Source organism: Agaricus bisporus (genome assembly GCF_000300575.1).
Source record: "Agaricus bisporus var. bisporus H97 unplaced genomic scaffold AGABI2scaffold_6, whole genome shotgun sequence".
Taxonomy (NCBI): domain Eukaryota; kingdom Fungi; phylum Basidiomycota; class Agaricomycetes; order Agaricales; family Agaricaceae; genus Agaricus; species Agaricus bisporus.
Genome location: NW_006267369.1, coordinates 1,778,836 through 1,796,404, shown reverse-complemented (window position 1 = coordinate 1,796,404; position 17,569 = coordinate 1,778,836). Strand labels below are relative to the sequence as shown.

Sequence of the window (17,569 nt, the reverse complement as noted above, 5' to 3'; positions counted from 1 at the left end):
TCTTTCGGCCTTATTTTTTGTTCGACTACTTACTCTTACGTGTATTGTCATTTACTTTGGTATTGGGCAGAACAATCCCTGTTATGTTTACAGGTAGTCTTTGATGTCTTTGTGGTATCTTGACTTGGGCTCTCGTGGGCTTCTTAGGGTTTCTTTTATTTTTATTACCCCCCTCTATCTCGCACAATATCATTCAAGGCCATCTAAAGTCATGGAGATAATTCATGCGATACCCATTTTAATCAAATCCTCTTCTCCCTCGAACGTGGGTCCCACCGCGTCTTTTCGTTCCATACCGTTCAAGAGAGAATCGATGTCCGGTGAGGCGACGAATTGTTTGTTCACTTCGCCGAGGACCGTGAGGTGTTTATTTTCCATGTCGAGGTGGACAACTTGTTGGAGGAATGAGGGCTGGGTTGCGGCACTGACCTATGAAGATGCCAAGTGGGGAAAAAAAATGAAATGAAATCAGTGCTCCAGAAAGGGACGTGAAGTAAAAGAATATTCTTACATCGAATAGAATACCATTTGCCAGCCGAATTTTGACAGCCCCACTCTTATATACTTCTAGCTGACCAATTACACCATCAATAGGCTCTTCTTTGGGTAACTCTGAGGGAGGGGCAGTGGAAGGGCGAGAAGAGCTGGGAGTAGTGGGTTGTTTGGTATCTGGTGCGAAAGAAACTCTTTTTGTGGAAGATTCTGCTTGCATTTGAGGGGCGACGAGTTCAGCAGGAGTGGCAGTATGATGTAAGTCTGAGGTTGGATTTGTAAATTTTGGGAAAGGCGCGGGGAATTGGAAGAAGTAAAGTCGATCTTCTCTTAATGTAGAATCCTGGGGTACAGTGGTCAAAGATGAGTGTAGGAGGAGAAGAAGATTCGTACGGTATCTAAATCATTTTTAGCAGCGAAATCCTCGATGAGATCTTCAAGCTCTTCCTCGCCTTCGCTCTCGCTCAGGTCTAGCGCGTTTCTAGTATCTGGAAGAAAAAGATATTTAGGCCTCAGTCGTCGCACCAAGATAGATCGACGTACCAGCAACGTCCGAGTCTACCTTTACCTTTTCAAGTTTCCTCTCTTCCCTCAAGCTCTCTGGAGCCATCCAGTCCATGTGTCCGATGTTGTTCATATCGATGATCTCGACACCCTCATCCGGATCCGAATAAACTTCCTCTTCCTCTTCTTTCACTTTTGCCTTCCCTTTGTCCAAACCTTTGAGCGTCGGTGCGGTTGTTCGAGTCAAATTTTGTCCTAATGCAACGCTGGATGAGGATGCTGTAGGGACAGCGGGTGTGAAATCTGCTCGAGGGGCTGGACGACGAGTTTGATTTCCTGCAAGAGTGGGACCCATGGCGAAAGGACCACTCGCAGTCATTTCAACGGGGGGAGGTGCACCTCTTCCGCGTCCTCGACCTGAGCCTGCACCTCCATCTGCAGCGCCGCGTCCTCTGCCACGGCCTCTGGCCGACGCAGTGGACGTTTCAGGCACTGCTTGAGGGGTTGGTTCCTAAGGAATCGAACTTTGAGAATTTCCATACCGGAGAGGCACAATAGTGGCGAGATAGACTAACAGGTTTTACTTCACTGTATTCATGTTTATGAGCGAGGAAATGGTGAGATAGCCGAGGACTAGAAACTTACTTACTCCTTCTTTCGTCGAGCAGGGAGGGTGGGCGTGAATTTTAGTTTCTGAGTGCCTTGTCGAGTGACTTCACTTTGTTTTTTAACAAAGTTTCCGATGCCTTTGGGGGTTGATGAACCAGAGGGTGTTTCTGCAAGACATTAAGAACGCGTCGCGGAAGATTGAAGAGAAAGAAATGTACCGGGCATGGGAGTTGAAAGAAGATAAAAGCACGCGATCAGATCAAACCTCGGCAACTAAAATAAGTAGTTCAATCACTCCGCGAAAAAAAAAAAATCAAGTGTTCTCTTTATAGCTCTGTCTTCGTTATGGCTGAAATCAAACACGTCTACGTTACATATAACGACATTCACAACATCATCCGCAATGCGTGCCCCAAAATTGCCGCAGATTTCAATCCAGATCTCATGATTGCTATCGGTACGTCCAACAAAAGCTCATCGTTATCTTTTGCACTTAGAGAAGGCCCCCCCCCCCACAGGTGGCGGGTTAGTATAGATTTTTCGTAGCATCTACAACATCGCGAACAACTGAGATGTCGATCTGTCCTCGCAGTGGTTATTTCCCCGCACGGGTTATGGTGAGCTTATAACAATGCTTTTCGATGGTCGAACTTCTGAATATGTTATCAAAGCGCACGTTCCTCAGAGGATCTACGGACAACAAGACCCTGAGGATTCAAGCGATCGGCCTCTCACTTTACGAGCCTTTGGAAGGCACGACAGCCGAACAAATCGGCAGAGAAGTCATTCGAACCCAATGGCTGTAAGCTACCTCTCCCCCCCTCACCTTTCAATAGACTTGATCACCTAGCATCCAGTGGCCCTAATGCAGGGAAATTGTTGCTTGGGAAACGTAATCTTATCGTCGTTCGTGGTCTATTTCAATCTTGTGCATTTTAGCTTTGATAATTATTAATTACGATTCCTACAGGACGAAGTAGACGACTCACGAACAACACTTTCGTTTGTGGCATGTTTTCACTCGTTAAAGATGAATTACTCACACAGTATATTAGATATGCTCTTTCCGAGCTGCAGAAAGATGTCGAAGAGGAGATATTGAACCACCCAGAATCAGAAAGAGAAGCTTTGAGGAAGGCGACCAAGTTTGCCATCTTCGTCGTTCATAACAAAGTTACAAGACCGAAAATGGCTGGAATACCAGCTAGCGTTTTGTCAGTACAACCCCTCCTAAAGTCTATATTTTATTAAAGCCAAAGATTCTTCTGTAATGCAGATATTTTGCTGGAGCCGAAGTGGATGACGTATGGTGAGTCTCCAGCCATCGGCACATAGATCCTCTGTTAAACGTCTTTAATGATAGGGTGGAATATCCGTGGGAGGCGAGGTGAGTGTCCATGGCATTCGTAGTGCAATTCGCGAGCTGAGGTGGAACAGTGATATCGAGGCACACGATCAACTAGCAGCGGCCGACAGGGCATCTCTCGTGCGGTAAGAGTGGCAGCGCGGATTAAGTGTTGGTATCTGATACATAAAATGTGCTGTACACGCAACGACGAGAAGAAATTGCGCAAGGTTGTAATCAGGTTTCTTTGTTTTGTGGCCAGTTATTTTTGGAGAAGATAATTCGTCTGTCAATACATATTTGTTGAAATGTTGTTCTGCCTCCGAGCAGTGATATATTGATACGGCGGTGTGTTCTGCCAAGCACTGGATTGTCGAGGCATTCGCACAAGGGGTTGGCCACTGAGTGCGTCAAGGACCGCGGTAAGCCAATCAAATGTTTAGAACAAGTTCAAATCTGTTCCTTTTCCTGCCTTTTCTTTCCCCTTCCGGACACTCTTGGACATTACCCTCCCCCGCCCTCATCTCTGGTCTCAAGCTTCGTCTGTGCCATAGACAAAGCATTCAGGTCTTGTTTACGCGACCATTCCTCGCTCGCGGCAATAACACTTCACCATGGCCGATGAACCAGAATATGAAGCTCTCCCCCCAAATGCCGGTATGACTGTCAGTACACGCACATCCTCGGGCATGTTACTTTGTCTGTTAACGTGTTCTCGCGCTCCAGGTCAACATGCTTGCTGGCGCCCTTGTGAGTCGTCGCGCCCTCTCGACATTGGGATATTTTGCTCACTTCCTTGCAGGCTGGTATTTCAGAACATGCTGTCATGTTTCCTATCGACAGTATCAAAGTACGTCGTGCGGACAGTCTCATTGTGAAGTTGCTCAGTTTTTTTGCTTGGACAGACGCGCATGCAAGTCTTCTCGACTTCACCTGTAGCAGTCTACAGCGGCGTCGGTAATGCCTTTACACGAATATCGTCAACAGAAGGTGTGAGGGCTCTATGGCGTGGCGTTTCTTCTGTCGTGGTCGGTGCTGGTCCGGCGCACGCTGTTCATTTTGGTACACTAGAAGCAGTCAAGGAGCTGGCGGGGGGGAACGAGGCCGGAAACCAGTGGCTTGCGCATTGTGCGTTCCTGCATCATTTTTTCTGCCACATTGACACTGACATGTCTTCCATAGCATTGGCCGGCGCTTCTGCCACGATTGCCAGCGATGCACTTATGAATCCGTTCGATGGTGCGTCCCCGTCGAAGATCCGCCTAGCGCACTTATTAAACATCACATTCCATAGTCATCAAGCAACGTATGCAACTCCATAAGTCAGAATTCCGTTCGGGCTTAAAATGCGCAACAACGGTTTACCGAACTGAAGGTCTTTCTGCCTTCTATGTTTCATATCCGACAACCCTCGCCATCTCCATACCCTTCAATGCTATCCAGTACACTGTTTACGAACAAGTGAAGCGTTTCATGAACCCCCGTAATGAGTATTCTCCTGTGTCACATATTACTGCTGGTGCCATTGCTGGTGCTGTCGCTGCAGCTGTCACGACACCACTAGATGTCGCAAAAACAATACTTCAAACCAGAGGAACATCTCATGAAGCCGACATTCGGTCTGCGAATGGAATGATGGACGCTCTTCGAATCATCTGGAGACGGGATGGTATAAAAGGGTTTGCTAGAGGACTGACTCCTCGTGTCATGTCCACTATGCCCAGTACTGCGCTTTGCTGGCTATCATATGAGTTCTTCAGTGCGTAACCACGTCTATTCTTTAGTTGATTCCTTTCGCTGACCTAGTTCGTCTTTTGCAGAGGCCGCAATCAGATCGGATACATTATAGTTATCTGGTCTAATTTGATGTGGAATCAAAGTAATTGGCGTGGAGGAACCAGCACGCGCACACAGACTCGTACAGCATAGACTCATCTCCACATTTGTATCTCACATTTCGAGTTTATCCCTTCTGATTTACAGGCGCATCACATTCGCATTCTTAATCTAATACACCTAAACGTGGAGAGTTCTTATTTCTCTCGGCCCACCTGTTGAGGTCTGTTGTTCAATTTGTTTTGGATGACACCGGTATGACAAGAGCCGAGTGTACTCATGCTTGCTTGTACTTGGGACCAATCAGAAGTCTGGTATCGATAACCTTGGAGACTGATTGTTATTGGCAGGGACAAAAATATAAAACCCATGCAGTCGAAGGCCGAAAAGGGGTTATATCTTGGTTGCTGGTATCCGATTGGCGAGATCAGTGTATGAGAATAGAAGGAAGCGCGAAAGAAGGAGACTGATCATGAAAGCCTGGGATGTGCCTTGGATCATCATTGGATGTACCTGAGATGTACCTGGGATATGCCGAATTCTTTACGGAGTTCACGCGTTTAGAATAGGACGCTAAGAGGCGAATACTGGGGTGGAACATTCCGTTGTGCTGCCTCATCGACTACCGGAATGTATGCAACTAGGTCAGGCCTCCTGGATTGTTGTCACACCACCTCTGCATCTATTTGTTGGTTGAAGCCCTGACCTTGGACATGATCCGGGCTTGCCGGCTTGTTAGGGGACAGGAGTGAGACTGCCGATGTAGTACCGCGGCAGTGCAAAAGTGATTTAACGTTTTGATATTCAAGTTCGAGCTGACATTAATAGCTAAAACCAAAAAAGTGCGCTACTTATGGGTGGGTATTGGATAGTTTACGATACTAGCGGTGGAAGTAAGCCATTCATTCATTCAGTGACGCATGCAGAGGTGGGTTCGAACTCGACACAATTCGGCGATCGTTGAGAGGGACGGTAATAGCCTTGAGGAGCGCCCAAAATCATGTTGATATATTTGCTTGACATGTTTGCCAGTATCATTTCACGGTGATTTTTGTACATTCATAGTTGACACACAGAACGTAGCTAACTTAATAGTCCACTCTTTGAACCGAGTATGGTTATACTTAAGAGATGCTGTACGATATACATTTACATCCAAAATTCATTCTTATCTCTGAATATTGTCTACGCGCGATAGATCGATCATTAAATAAGTGTTTTTTTATAGGACACTGCCCACTTGTAGTATCTTTCGCAACGACATATGCTTAAACGCAAGACGAGGGTAACAGATGACCAAATTATTTCAATTACACAGTAAAGCAATATCTAGGGAAATCGGTCTGTTTGATAATAATGCTGGAAATCTCTCATTAAACCCGGTATTTCGACGGCCCGACGGTAAGAATCTCATAGCCCTAGTCTCCTCCGTCGCATCCTCCCAAATTCCTCCTAACCCAAAAAGCTAGAGAAGGGTTGAGAAAAGAAAGGAAAAGAGGACGAGGAAAGAGAGAGTGTGAACTCACATATGTAGGAAACCTGCAAGCGCTTGCAAACCCCAGTGCATACAATTCCACCCGAACCCATTGTCACTTCCGATATCAGCGAGCGCCGTACGTGTCTTGAAGGCTTTGATGTTTACATGAACCCATAAACGAACGACTAAAACATAAAGTCGAATAAATGGCATTAAAGAACTGTACTTTGACAGTGATTCTCTGGGAAAAAAACGTACCAGGAATATACGCCGGCCTTCCTCGCGGATGTAATACACGCATATATTCTTGAAGCGTAGGTTCCCCCTCCCCATCGGCATGATAGAAATGATAATAGTGAGAAAATGAAACAAAAGAAAGAATAAAAGCACAAAAAGGGGGAACCACTGGGAGCTTTGCAGGACGACCAATCCCACGCCGCCTTCAATGCCAGAGTTGGTCAAGCTCTGACATTGCCAATGATCCCCAAAGAAATTACATGAAAAAGAAAGCAACAGGATATAGTAACTACAAAAGAGAGGTAAAAAGGTATACCTTATTCTGAGCCTTGAGGGTAGCGCACGCCTTGAGCCTTGAGTGTCACACCTGAAATGTCCACGAACAATAAGACACATTGTAACATTAGAGAAATCAATCAGGCGTTATAATTACCAGCGTCGGATCGGCGCACTCGGCCAAATACCTGATTACACTATATTTAGCGATCATCTCAATGGGAAGAATAATGGAGACTTACTTGTATCCAGCTCCGTTTCTCGCTCCGCACTAAAAGAAGGTTAAATAGACAGGATACGAGAGAAGAAAAAAAAGAAAGCCCAATACAAATCCTGACCTATAAGCGATGTTTAAATAAACATTTAGAGTGATGCGGAGGCGATAACTTACCAATGTACCATCCTTGTTTCGATTCCGATTCCTGTATAGTACTAAAGAAAAGTTAACAGCAAAGACACATAAGAGATACAGAAAGAAAGAAACGGTCCAGATACGTAGCCTGCCCGACCTAAGCAACGTGTAAATATAAAAAGCGTAAAGGACATGAGAAAAAAGTAACTCACCAATGTACCATCCTTGTTTCGATTCCGGTTCCTGTTTGGTACTAAAGAAAAGTTAACAGTAACGACACATAGGAGACACAGAAAGAAAGAAACCGTCCGAATACGTAGCCTGCCTGACCTAAGCAACTTGTAAATGTTAAGCGTAGAGGATATGAAAAAACCAACTCACCAATGTACCATCCTTGTTTCGATTACGGTTCCTGTTTAGTACTAAAGAAAAATTAATTGCAAAGACACATAGAAGACACGGAAAGAAAGAAACGGTCCAGATACGTAGCCTGCCTGACCTAAGCAATGTGTAAATATAAAAAGCGTAAAGGACATGAGAAAAAACCAACTCACCAATGTACCATCCTTGTTTCGATTACGGTTCCTGTTTAGTACTAAAGAAAAATTAATTGCAAAGACACATAGAAGACACGGAAAGAAAGAAACCGTCCGAATACGTAGCCTGCCCGACCTAAGCAACTTGTAAATGTTAAGCGTAAAGGATATGAAAAAACCAACTCACCAATGTACCATCCTTGTTTCGATTACGGTTCCTGTTTAGTACTAAAGAAAAATTAATTGCAAAGACACATAGAAGACACGGAAAGAAAGAAACGGTCCAGATACGTAGCCTGCCTGACCTAAGCAATGTGTAAATATAAAAAGCGTAAAGGACATGAGAAAAAACCAACTCACCAATGTACCATCCTTGTTTCGATTACGGTTCCTGTTTAGTACTAAAGAAAAATTAATTGCAAAGACACATAGAAGACACGGAAAGAAAGAAACCGTCCGAATACGTAGCCTGCCCGACCTAAGCAACTTGTAAATGTTAAGCGTAAAGGATATGAAAAAACCAACTCACCAATGTACCATCCTTGTTTCGATTCCGGTTCCTGTTGAAAACCAAAGAAAAGTTAACAGTAACGACACATAGGAGACACAGAAAGAAAGAAACCGTCCAAATACGTAGCCTGCCTGACCTAAGCAACTTGTAAATTATGTTAAGCGTAAAGGATATGAAAAGACCAACTCACCAATGTACCATCCTTGTTTCGAGCACCAGTTCCTGTCTGACCCTAACAAAGATTAGATAGAAAAACACAGAGGAATATAGAAAGAAAGAAAATGCTTAGCGTTAAACCGTCGTCACCTCACCTAAACGGGGGTTTAAACGTGCACATAAGATAGACGAGAACGTGTGACTCACCGATGTCCTCTGTCTTCTTTCTGCCCCGTTTCTTGACATGCACTAGAAAAACTAAAGTAGAATGTCAGAAAAATAAACGACTACAAAAACAGAAAGTGAAGAAGAAATCCTAGCCTAATACTCATCCTAGCCTGGGCAACCTATATTACACAATAAAACTGAGTGATATTTGAACACAGAATACTATGAATGCGAAAGTGATATCTCACGTTTATTCACTGTTCCTCCCGGTTCCGTTTCTTGACTTTGCCTTAAAGATAGAAGGTTAGATAATTCGAAACAGAAGAAAGACGAATGAAATGAAGCAAAAGGGCCATATAACCTAGCCATCGAACATGAGTGTGACATTTCAACAGGAGTGAAACGGCAAGATACGCACCGTTCTTCCCTACGTAATTCCTCTTCGGCGACTCTTCTTGCTTAACATCTGTATAATCAAAAAGGTGAGAAGATGCCACTCCAAGGATGAGAAAAAACAGAAAGATGATAGAATTCTTAGCCTAACTATAAAGCGTGAGCTATACGTGGATAGGAAGATAGCGAAACACTCACTCTTGAGGTATCACGCTCTTGCAGCCGTTAGCCACCTAAAAGGATTAAAGTAGTATAGAGAGTATGAGAGTAGATACCAGAACACTTGCAAAACCATTAATCTTCTACCATGTCTCTTCGTTGGTCTTCTTTCGCCGAGAACCTAAAAAGAAAGACAACAGCACACGAACAAAATAGCACAAGGAGAAGAAAGATGGAAAAGGGAGGGGATCATTGATTGGCCTCCTGAGATGACCGTCCCAGTCAGCCGCCACAACGAAGGTTTGGTCAAGTCTCCATTGTCAATAACCCCCAAAGTACATGAAAAGAGACAACAGGAGATGGTAGCTACAAGAGAGAAAAAGTAGCGACTCACACGGTTTCATTCAGGAACTGCTTCAGGGCTTGAGGAAAGGGCTTGAACAACCGTTGATCTTCTACGATGTTCCCTCGTTCGTCTTCTTTCGCCGAGAACCTAAAAAGAAAGACAACAGCACACGAACAAATAGCAGAAGGGAAAGAAAGATAGAAAGGGGAGGGGATCATTGATTGGCCTCCTGAGATGACCGTCTCAGTCAGCCGCCACAACGAAGGTTTGGTCAAGTCTCCATTGTCAATAACCCCCAAAGTACATGAAAAAGAGACAACAGGAGATGGTAGCTACAAGAGAGAAAAAGTAGCGACTCACACGGTTTCATTCAAGAACTGCTTCAGGGCTTGAGGAAAAGGCGGATGATACACCGGTCGGCTCGTCCTAAAATGTAATCCGGAAAAGGTGAGAAAACTCTTAAGGAGACCGGAATATGTAACTACAATAGAGGAGGAAAGATACCTATTCGCTTGAAGACGGTGCTTGATGGCTTGAAGAAAGGAAGGAAGGATGGTACATGGTCTTATATGGTCGGCCTGCCTGTAAAGTTAGAAAAAAACCCAAAGGGAAAGAGAAATAGGAAAAGAAATCATACGTAGCCTACTGGGTGCTTGATGGCTTGAAGAAAGGATGGAAGGATGGTACATGGTCTTATACGGTCGGCCTGCCTGAAAAGTTAAAAAAAACCCAAAGGGAAAGAGAAACAGGCGGAAAAAGAAATCATACGTAGCCTACTGCTTAACCCAGCTGTTGAGAAGGTTATTAAGCCGGATCGACTTTGGAAGAAGATGACAAGCGGACCTTGGGAAGCCGCTTGAAGTAGTCCGTCCGCTAATTGAACTTGTTCCAGTCGCTGCACGAAAATTGAACAACGCAGAATATCAAGCGGACCATAAACTACTCACATGTCGTTGAATATCGTAGCCGCCTTCAGTGCTTTAACCGATCTATAATTGTAAGTAGTATGAAAGGCCCACTGAACGGGTGCCAGCAATGGATTAAGAAATATCACCTCTTCCTTCGTCAGGTATTCGTCACATGCTCCGTATGTTCCGTCCAAGGGGTAGGGTGCTATGAGTGTCCGCATCTTGTGCCATACGTGGGCGATCGCAGCGTAATCTCTAAAATAGATACTAGGAATCAGTCTACCATTGCGTGACTCACCGGGTTCCCAGAAAGGAATATCTGGTAGACGTTGTCAGCAACACAGCGCAGAAGATAGACCACTGGTATGATAATTACCTCCGTCGAGAGCAGCGCATTCAGCGGTAACGGTGCTTGAGGTGAATTCGAATAGCGTAAGTCTTCCGTCGTCGCCGACCATGATCTTCTCCGTCGAAATGCTTCCGTGGATGACTCCTCGTTGATGCATCAGTTGGACTGAGTGAATAAGCTGGGCTATCGCGTGGACCGTATCTTGTAGACTGAAGGATCGACCGCGTTTTTGAAGGACTTGTGCGAGCGGGACTTGACCCATCCACTTCTACGATTAGACGATGACGAGGTGAGATGAGGGCCTGCATAAATAGCCAGAAACAGTAGATATACCAGGAATATGTAACGATCAATCGGACCGCCACCGAGATATTCAAAGTGGGCGATATTGGGTATGCCTCGGACACGTTGCAGGGCGTTGAGTTCACGCTTGACGATCTCGCTGGTGCGTTCATCTTCAGAACGGATCCACTCCATAGAATACCGGTGTCGACTATGGAAAGCAAAAGTGATTGACCAGAGGGCACTCTCTTGAAAAGCGCAACACTCGTCGACTTGGACATCTCCGAGGTCCTTAGAAAAATGTGCCAATATATTATTCGCTTCCAATCGTGATGTAGGAGGTGTCGGGAGAGTCGCTTGACCGTTCGAAATCTTGCGCTGGGTTACGCCGAGGTTCCCCTGTGACGCTATCGAAGATGTCGGGTCCGACGGTGGAATTGGACTGCCAAAGGCCCCATGTTAGAAATATAGACTCCGAAGGATTCCATACTTACCGGAGTCTTTGAACTTCAATTATCTCCCGTAAAAGGGTTCGTACAAGTTGTCCTTCTAGAGTGATGGGGGAGGTTGCCATGGGTGTCGATAAAGTTGAATTGCTGTGCGAAGACTCGTGCTGGATGCTATCGAGCTTGGCAGCTGCGAATAAATTGATGAGCAGACCATGGAAGAGTCAGATATAGTTTTACTTTGAATAATAGTCTCATCTCCTCCAGCGTTGCGTTCCTCCTCGATACTAGGAGGCTTGGCCTGACCGTCGGAAGGCTCGTCCTGTGCACAAGAACTGAGCTCGACGACTTGAAATGTTATTTGTTAAAAAAATTGGCGAAACATATTATCACAACTAACCCGGCGATGAGATCTTATCGGTCTTCCCGGGATATCCAGTCTCTGGGGCAAGAGTTGTCTGAACGACTTCAACAGACTGCATCGGAGTCTTTGCGTGGGCCAGCCCCCGCAGTACACCTCTGAGTTGCTTTCCACCGACGACCAACCTCTTTCCAAATTGCTTAACACGTCCCGAAAACCCGCCGGTCCTCGAAATGATTCGCGGGGATTCCTCGTTACTAGAAGTATGAGCTATAGACGCGTGCATTGTGTAGCGAAAGATGTGAAAGATGTTCGTTGCTTTATAGGAGAATTGGAATAGTAGATGGTGGTTCGTGTTTTGGAGATAAAATTTGGAAGGCCCCACTTTTATACCTGGGAGTGAAGGAAAGGAGTTTGCGTTATCCGCGAGACATTTTTCGCGTGAACTAGAGGTACAGGGACTTGCATGGGACACGTTCAGGGCTGCGTCCAAAGTTCAGCAGTGTAAGCAGTCGTCGATCGAATTAATCTTCAATTCAGGAGGATCAATGCCAGATTGGTGGACGAGTGTACCATAGATTGATTAACGACCACCGTCTAGCCGTTCTTTTAATAGCTCTTGGGGCTGAAGGCCTATAGAAATCATAAGTTGTAAAGGGAAAAGATACTTACTTGGTCGCGCCACGACCCGCCACTCTCGCCGCTTCTCTTCCGGGACAACCTTCACGATTCGTTTTAACTCTAGTTCTTGATATATGATAATATGCAACGCGTAGTTCAGAACAATCTTTGTGCTTGATTACGCTCTGATAAGCCGTAGGGCCTGCAAGTCTCATTTGTTGCGCGCCAGATATACTTTAATTTACGACTCACGAGAATAGGCTTAGTATGCACAATGGTTACTCCGAACAATGTATAAACATCTCTGATATTCCATCTAGTAGGCGATCGTTATAACTTCAGTTATGGAATTTGGGGAAGATGTAGTCCTGACACAAAGCGATCCACAATAGATGTAACTTTATGGACGGTGTGAGCTCGCGCATGACTCTAACCATACAGACTTACAATGTTTGCCGCTAAGTTAACAAATGCATGAGCGCCTATGAGTTGACCATTCTTCAAACCACCCGGGTATAGACTGGTTGCTTTTCTGATCTCGCCCAAGCTGTCGCAACTTTGAATCCGTTGACGTGTCAATTTTGTGCTTGTCAGTTTCATCAAGTACGCTGGGCTGGCTGTCGATATATCCCCTTGCCACGTAGTCCTGCTAGGTGGACAAACACATAGGTGTATTACGTCCGCGGCTACTACCGCATAATGCCCCCAAGCGTGTCACCATTGATCCGAATGAAGACAACTCACTGAGTATGCATCTAGGTCTCCAGTTGAATTTCGCGACAAATAGCTCGGAGTTGTTTCGCGCATCAGTGAGAGGTACAACGCGATATGAATCTGGTTGATGAAGATGAACGTTTGTCAGACGAACGAGTGAATTAGAACCATGAGGCTATCATATTGAGGGTAATGGAAACATGAAATGAACATCTAGACGTCTATAGTCGGTCAGGTTTCCTCTGACAAAGCTAGAGCGTGCTCTAAGTCTTCGGTTTCGTCAATTAGAACCGACATTGGTGGCGCATTTCCGTAGATTAATCTCTGAATTACAATTGCTAGAGGGAAAAGATCAACTCGGTATAGTGTCAAACTACTAGAACAAGGTTTGTACGCACCAACATCGACTGAGAGTTGAAAAATGGCACAAATTTTAAATTGAAATGGTGAATCTTGGAAGAAGAAGTAACCGGTTCTAGCAGACCGTTAGAAAATAAGTTATTGCCAATGCAAGGTCCAAGATAACTCACTTGAAGGCGTCTCCACCAAACCAGCCCAACAGCGTGGACAAACGAAATCCATATAACGAGCGTTGCCGGTAATTGCTGAATACCAGAAAACATATGGTCAATCTTCTGAAGCCTAGCAAAAGCCCGGGAGGACATACCTAATAAGCTGAGGAATCGGAAGTGTGCTTTCGAGGCCCAGTGCAAGAAATCCAAGGATATTGATATACAAGTCGGACCGACCAAAAATTAAGAACATGATTGCTTGGCATATTCTAGTTTCAAGCAAACTAGTCAGAGGACACGGAGCGAAGGGGTTATAGTGCATAAGCAACACACATGAAGCCACAGAGGAACTCGATATATTGGGCGTAACTGGGCCATTGCCAGAAAGAAATTGGTCTCGTCGAAGTTCCGAGAGCCTCTGCGCTGATTTTAGGTCGATGTAGGATGCAGATGTACAGTAAAGCGAGCTGGAATAGAACTTGAAGCTAGGTTGGAAGATGAAAACGACTGGCTGACCTGAGCCAGTATCATGAGAACCGACTGAATCAGAAGCGCGGTTTCGAAATGCTTTCTAGAATTCCATTCATATAAGCAAACTACAGACGTGGTGAGAGATACTGGCATACCCCAACCAAAAGAAACAACGAGTTATATTGGCAAGTAATCTGCAAGTAGTTAACGTGTCAGACCCGGACCAGAGACAAGGATGCGAGGACTGACAGAATTGCACAAACATCACGGGAGAAACCAGTTGAGTCCCTGGAAAAGGTATGGCATGAGAAACTAAGGGCTGTAACAAAAGATCATAGCCAACCGTTTCCGAATCATCGAGACAGCTTGGTCGGCATAGACCTAAGGGGTATGGATATCTCAATCAGGTAAGGCATATTGAAGCGGGTACGGACCAAGGGAGGGCCAACGGCCATGCCAACGGAGGCTATCACAGATATCCAGGACATTGTCAGGGTGTTGGAGAGAGAAATGTGTACGGCGCAGAGTCGATGGCTCCGGGCTTAGTCATATATGTATGTCATTTCAACGTCTTCCGATGTCACTGGTCAATTGCTTTATGAACGGTCTCTATATGCTTCGCTTTCGCATCCGTCTCGCTCATGGACTTGAGAATCGAGGCCCGACGCCCGTTCCCCGGCCTTCGCACCAAATCATTGGTCGTGAGGCATGCATCTCATGTGGGATAGCAAGCGTCTAGGACTCTGGATAACTTCCAAACACAATACAGGCGAGCGTTCAAATGCCCTTCGACCCGTATCGATATCGAAACTACCACACAAGGTCGTCGTTAAAATTTTTGACTCCGAGGATGACATTCTACCCCTGTCGCGCGAAAATTGCTCCTCAACGGCATCACCGCTGACTTGAAGGACATAGCTTACCTTTTCAAACTCACTAAATTTCCCTGCTGTCCATGCACGAACTATGTTCGTGAACTCCGATGTCGTAAGATTCCACCAATTGACGCGGAAGCCGTCATCGAAACCAGAAACCACCGGAATGAATTGGGGAAGATTCTATGAATACGACTCAAACCATCCTTACCTCGAGGGCTTCCTCATTCCTAGAAAGTGGGACCATGTGTCCTCAATCGAAATGTCACGCTGGTATCCAAAGACGGATGTTAGGAAGGTGGACGCGGCCCCATCGAGGACATTGTATCTTTGCTAACGATCGGAATGGTGGGGTGTAACCTTCGATGTGAAGTGTGGAAGGCCTCGGGAAACGGAATGCCTCATGTAACTTCTCCCTTTACTGTCCGACATGATCGTATTCCCCTCTTGTTGGACTCCATTAACACCCGCTTCTCTCTCAAAAAACTTGCGAAGGCTTATCCTATGCTCATCTAGGCGCTTCCCCGGTGGTATGAAGCCACAGTCTTTGCACCTTAACCTCTAATCAGTTCCTCCCTGAAAGGAATCGGCCCACAGCTTCGTTGTCTCGCGCTGGATCTCATGGACAGGGATATATGGTATCCCGGTGAGGATCAATCACGCTACAACTCGTGAGATGTTATTCCGACTAGTGCTGCGGAGGTCCGGGACCTCAAAATACTCCAAATATCCGTACTTTGATATTCGATTCTCCGATTTCACATGATGGATCACAAGTTCCTAATTGACTTGGACTGTAGCAATACTGGGCGTAATCGTGGATCAGAATCTTCAATGCTTTGCCTTCAACACACGGATATGTGGCTCGTAGTTATTATAGCACGAACCGTGGAAAGGAACGCCTCTGGCCAGTTCGATGCACTTTGTGCTATGTTGAAACGTGTCAGCAAGATATTATCACGGACATCGGGCATCCTCTAGATCCAGATAGGCGAAGAGCACTGTGGTGGGAACAGGGAATGCTGGAAATAATTTCGAAGAAGCTCGCTTTCGGAGAGATAGCCCAACAATTTGCACATCCCTCGTCACTATCACGCGGCTCATTGTCTTATGCCAATTGTCGCCTGATTTTCGTTCCATCTAATCGGCCAACTATGAGCCATATGCGCGGCTCCTTTCTTTAGCAGATCAACCAACTGTATGGGTTGTACTCACTTCCCGAGTCCCAAGGAACTGACCTTAGGGTTTAACGTTTAGCCTCATTTGGTAGGGGGTACGCCATAACATTCGGGGGTCTGACTCCGGTCCAAGGCGCATTGACTCAAATCGCTCAATACCATTTGAATCTTCTGCGTCGAAGGGTTTGTGGCTACTTATCGTGATGCTAGCTCATTTTCAGTTGACCTCCAGTGATCTTTCTTCATAGAAGTGGCCAGTATCAACATCACCTACCCCGGACAAGTGGACTAGCAACCTTCGGATTCTTTGCCTTCACTTTCCCCCGGTCCTTCAACTCGGTATCTCCTCGTAGCGTTAATGATAGGATACTCACAAGTTTCGCCAGCCGGAGCAGACAGCACAAGGGTTATAACCCAGTAAATGACCAAGAAATAAGACGTACATCGAAAGTTATGCAGCGGGGGCATCTGTCTGTTCTACGCCACCCACCAGGGTGTTAGGTTCGGGAATTACCCCACTATTTTCATACGCGGTTCATGTCGCGAGAGATACCGGAGGCGCGATGACCTTGGGCATATATATAATATCGGCACTGGTCTTTATAGCCGAGTATAGTCGATTTACCTCGTTCGAATGAATTACACTCACCCGCTATGCTTTTCTAAGAAGCCATGATGATCACGAACCGCTGGACTTGCGTAGCACTGCATTCTTATTCACGGGTATTTTTCAGGAATGCCGAGACGGTGGCGAATCGTATGTCATAGTTTGAGTTCCATCCTATCTGTCGCTGACCGCATCCTCGGTCGGTAACGGAAACGAGAATTGAATGTACGTCTTTCCACCAGGTTACCTCTCTCTTGATCTAGGGTACTATCCCAGGATTAAGAAGTGTCTTCGTCAAACATAAGCACCACGTGAAAACGCGCAGTCTTTCTCAAAGATGCCGGAAAACCCTTGACAGTTAAATGGCTGTACCTTTAATGGTTGTTCAAAATCCATCCGACAGCATTGGTCTTCAGTAATTGCGGCCAGTTCAAGTTTAATAAACCAAGGTGGCAGTCTTGCAAATGCCGAGCAACTGAGGGGTGCAGTTTAGCCGCGCCAGGAAATTGATGAATGAGCGTACACAGCGAAAAGGCATGATTGAAGGTTCCCAAAGGTTTCGCGAAGCTACTTCCTGGTTTCATAAGGACCTCTGGGAACGGTGGAAGAGGCAATTGCTAATGTTAGTGCAACATTGCCCAGGCTTAAGGTCGCATGTACTGGAGGTTATTCGCGACGATGTTGTCAGTTGAAGACAAAGTCGGGCGACGGGATCATGTAGTGGTGGAGAAATATCGGCGGAAGTGTTCCCTACCAATGGACCGTGCTTGGGACCACAAATCTGGGGACGATGAAAATTCAGTTATCTTAATCCAACAGTCACAACTCGGAGAAGTGTCGGGAAGGTG

General features: G+C 45.7%; 5 protein-coding genes across 5 annotated transcripts; 2 read left to right on the top strand and 3 right to left on the bottom strand.

Moving 5' to 3' along the window:
- Positions 1-222: 222 nt before the first annotated feature.
- AGABI2DRAFT_118972 (hypothetical protein) lies at positions 223-1,830 on the bottom strand (the record flags this gene model as incomplete). The annotated part of the gene is made up of 7 exons (XM_006462048.1): positions 223-429; positions 512-835; positions 886-980; positions 1,036-1,507; positions 1,572-1,584; positions 1,646-1,772; positions 1,824-1,830. 7 exons carry the CDS (start codon positions 1,828-1,830, stop codon positions 223-225), a joined length of 1,245 nt encoding a protein of 414 aa, XP_006462111.1.
- Positions 1,831-1,922: 92 nt separating this feature from the next.
- On the top strand, positions 1,923-3,264 carry AGABI2DRAFT_136948 (hypothetical protein). The gene is made up of 10 exons (XM_006462047.1): positions 1,923-2,064; positions 2,107-2,108; positions 2,195-2,222; positions 2,277-2,407; positions 2,463-2,511; positions 2,576-2,607; positions 2,661-2,819; positions 2,882-2,914; positions 2,969-2,992; positions 3,043-3,264. The coding sequence occupies exons 1-10, from the start codon at positions 1,951-1,953 to the stop codon at positions 3,098-3,100; spliced, it is 630 nt and encodes a 209-aa protein (XP_006462110.1). The 5' UTR covers positions 1,923-1,950; the 3' UTR covers positions 3,101-3,264.
- Positions 3,265-3,387: 123 nt separating this feature from the next.
- AGABI2DRAFT_136947 (hypothetical protein) lies at positions 3,388-4,997 on the top strand. Its single transcript, XM_006462046.1, has 7 exons — positions 3,388-3,615; positions 3,677-3,700; positions 3,753-3,800; positions 3,856-4,078; positions 4,133-4,189; positions 4,245-4,709; positions 4,771-4,997. Exons 1-7 carry the CDS (start codon positions 3,565-3,567, stop codon positions 4,797-4,799), a joined length of 897 nt encoding a protein of 298 aa, XP_006462109.1. The 5' UTR covers positions 3,388-3,564; the 3' UTR covers positions 4,800-4,997.
- Positions 4,998-10,270: 5,273 nt separating this feature from the next.
- AGABI2DRAFT_118969 (hypothetical protein) lies at positions 10,271-12,029 on the bottom strand (the record flags this gene model as incomplete). The annotated part of the gene is made up of 7 exons (XM_006462045.1): positions 10,271-10,292; positions 10,345-10,624; positions 10,682-10,922; positions 10,988-11,378; positions 11,431-11,572; positions 11,623-11,730; positions 11,783-12,029. The coding sequence occupies 7 exons, from the start codon at positions 12,027-12,029 to the stop codon at positions 10,271-10,273; spliced, it is 1,431 nt and encodes a 476-aa protein (XP_006462108.1).
- Positions 12,030-13,234: 1,205 nt separating this feature from the next.
- On the bottom strand, positions 13,235-14,583 carry AGABI2DRAFT_193410 (hypothetical protein). The gene is made up of 10 exons (XM_006462044.1): positions 14,496-14,583; positions 14,405-14,442; positions 14,311-14,349; positions 14,217-14,255; positions 14,107-14,161; positions 13,924-14,057; positions 13,746-13,859; positions 13,609-13,683; positions 13,477-13,553; positions 13,235-13,416 (listed from the first exon to the last, which is right to left on the bottom strand). Exons 1-10 carry the CDS (start codon positions 14,547-14,549, stop codon positions 13,310-13,312), a joined length of 732 nt encoding a protein of 243 aa, XP_006462107.1. The 5' UTR covers positions 14,550-14,583; the 3' UTR covers positions 13,235-13,309.
- Positions 14,584-17,569: the final 2,986 nt, after the last annotated feature.

Coding starts and splice junctions, on each gene's coding strand:
- AGABI2DRAFT_136948 (XM_006462047.1), top strand. CDS start 1,951: ATGGCTGAAATCAAACACGTCTACGTTACATATAACGACATTCACAAC. Junction 2,408..2,462: donor GTCATTCGAACCCAATGGCT/GTAAGCTACCTC, acceptor CCTAGCATCCAG/TGGCCCTAATGCAGGGAAAT. Junction 2,915..2,968: donor GCCGAAGTGGATGACGTATG/GTGAGTCTCCAG, acceptor CTTTAATGATAG/GGTGGAATATCCGTGGGAGG.
- AGABI2DRAFT_136947 (XM_006462046.1), top strand. CDS start 3,565: ATGGCCGATGAACCAGAATATGAAGCTCTCCCCCCAAATGCCGGTATG. Junction 4,190..4,244: donor ACTTATGAATCCGTTCGATG/GTGCGTCCCCGT, acceptor CACATTCCATAG/TCATCAAGCAACGTATGCAA. Junction 4,710..4,770: donor GCTATCATATGAGTTCTTCA/GTGCGTAACCAC, acceptor CGTCTTTTGCAG/AGGCCGCAATCAGATCGGAT.
- AGABI2DRAFT_193410 (XM_006462044.1), bottom strand. CDS start 14,549: ATGTCCTGGATATCTGTGATAGCCTCCGTTGGCATGGCCGTTGGCCCT. Junction 14,058..14,106: donor TTCTCATGATACTGGCTCAG/GTCAGCCAGTCG, acceptor GTTCTATTCCAG/CTCGCTTTACTGTACATCTG. Junction 13,417..13,476: donor TCAACTCTCAGTCGATGTTG/GTGCGTACAAAC, acceptor TTTTCCCTCTAG/CAATTGTAATTCAGAGATTA.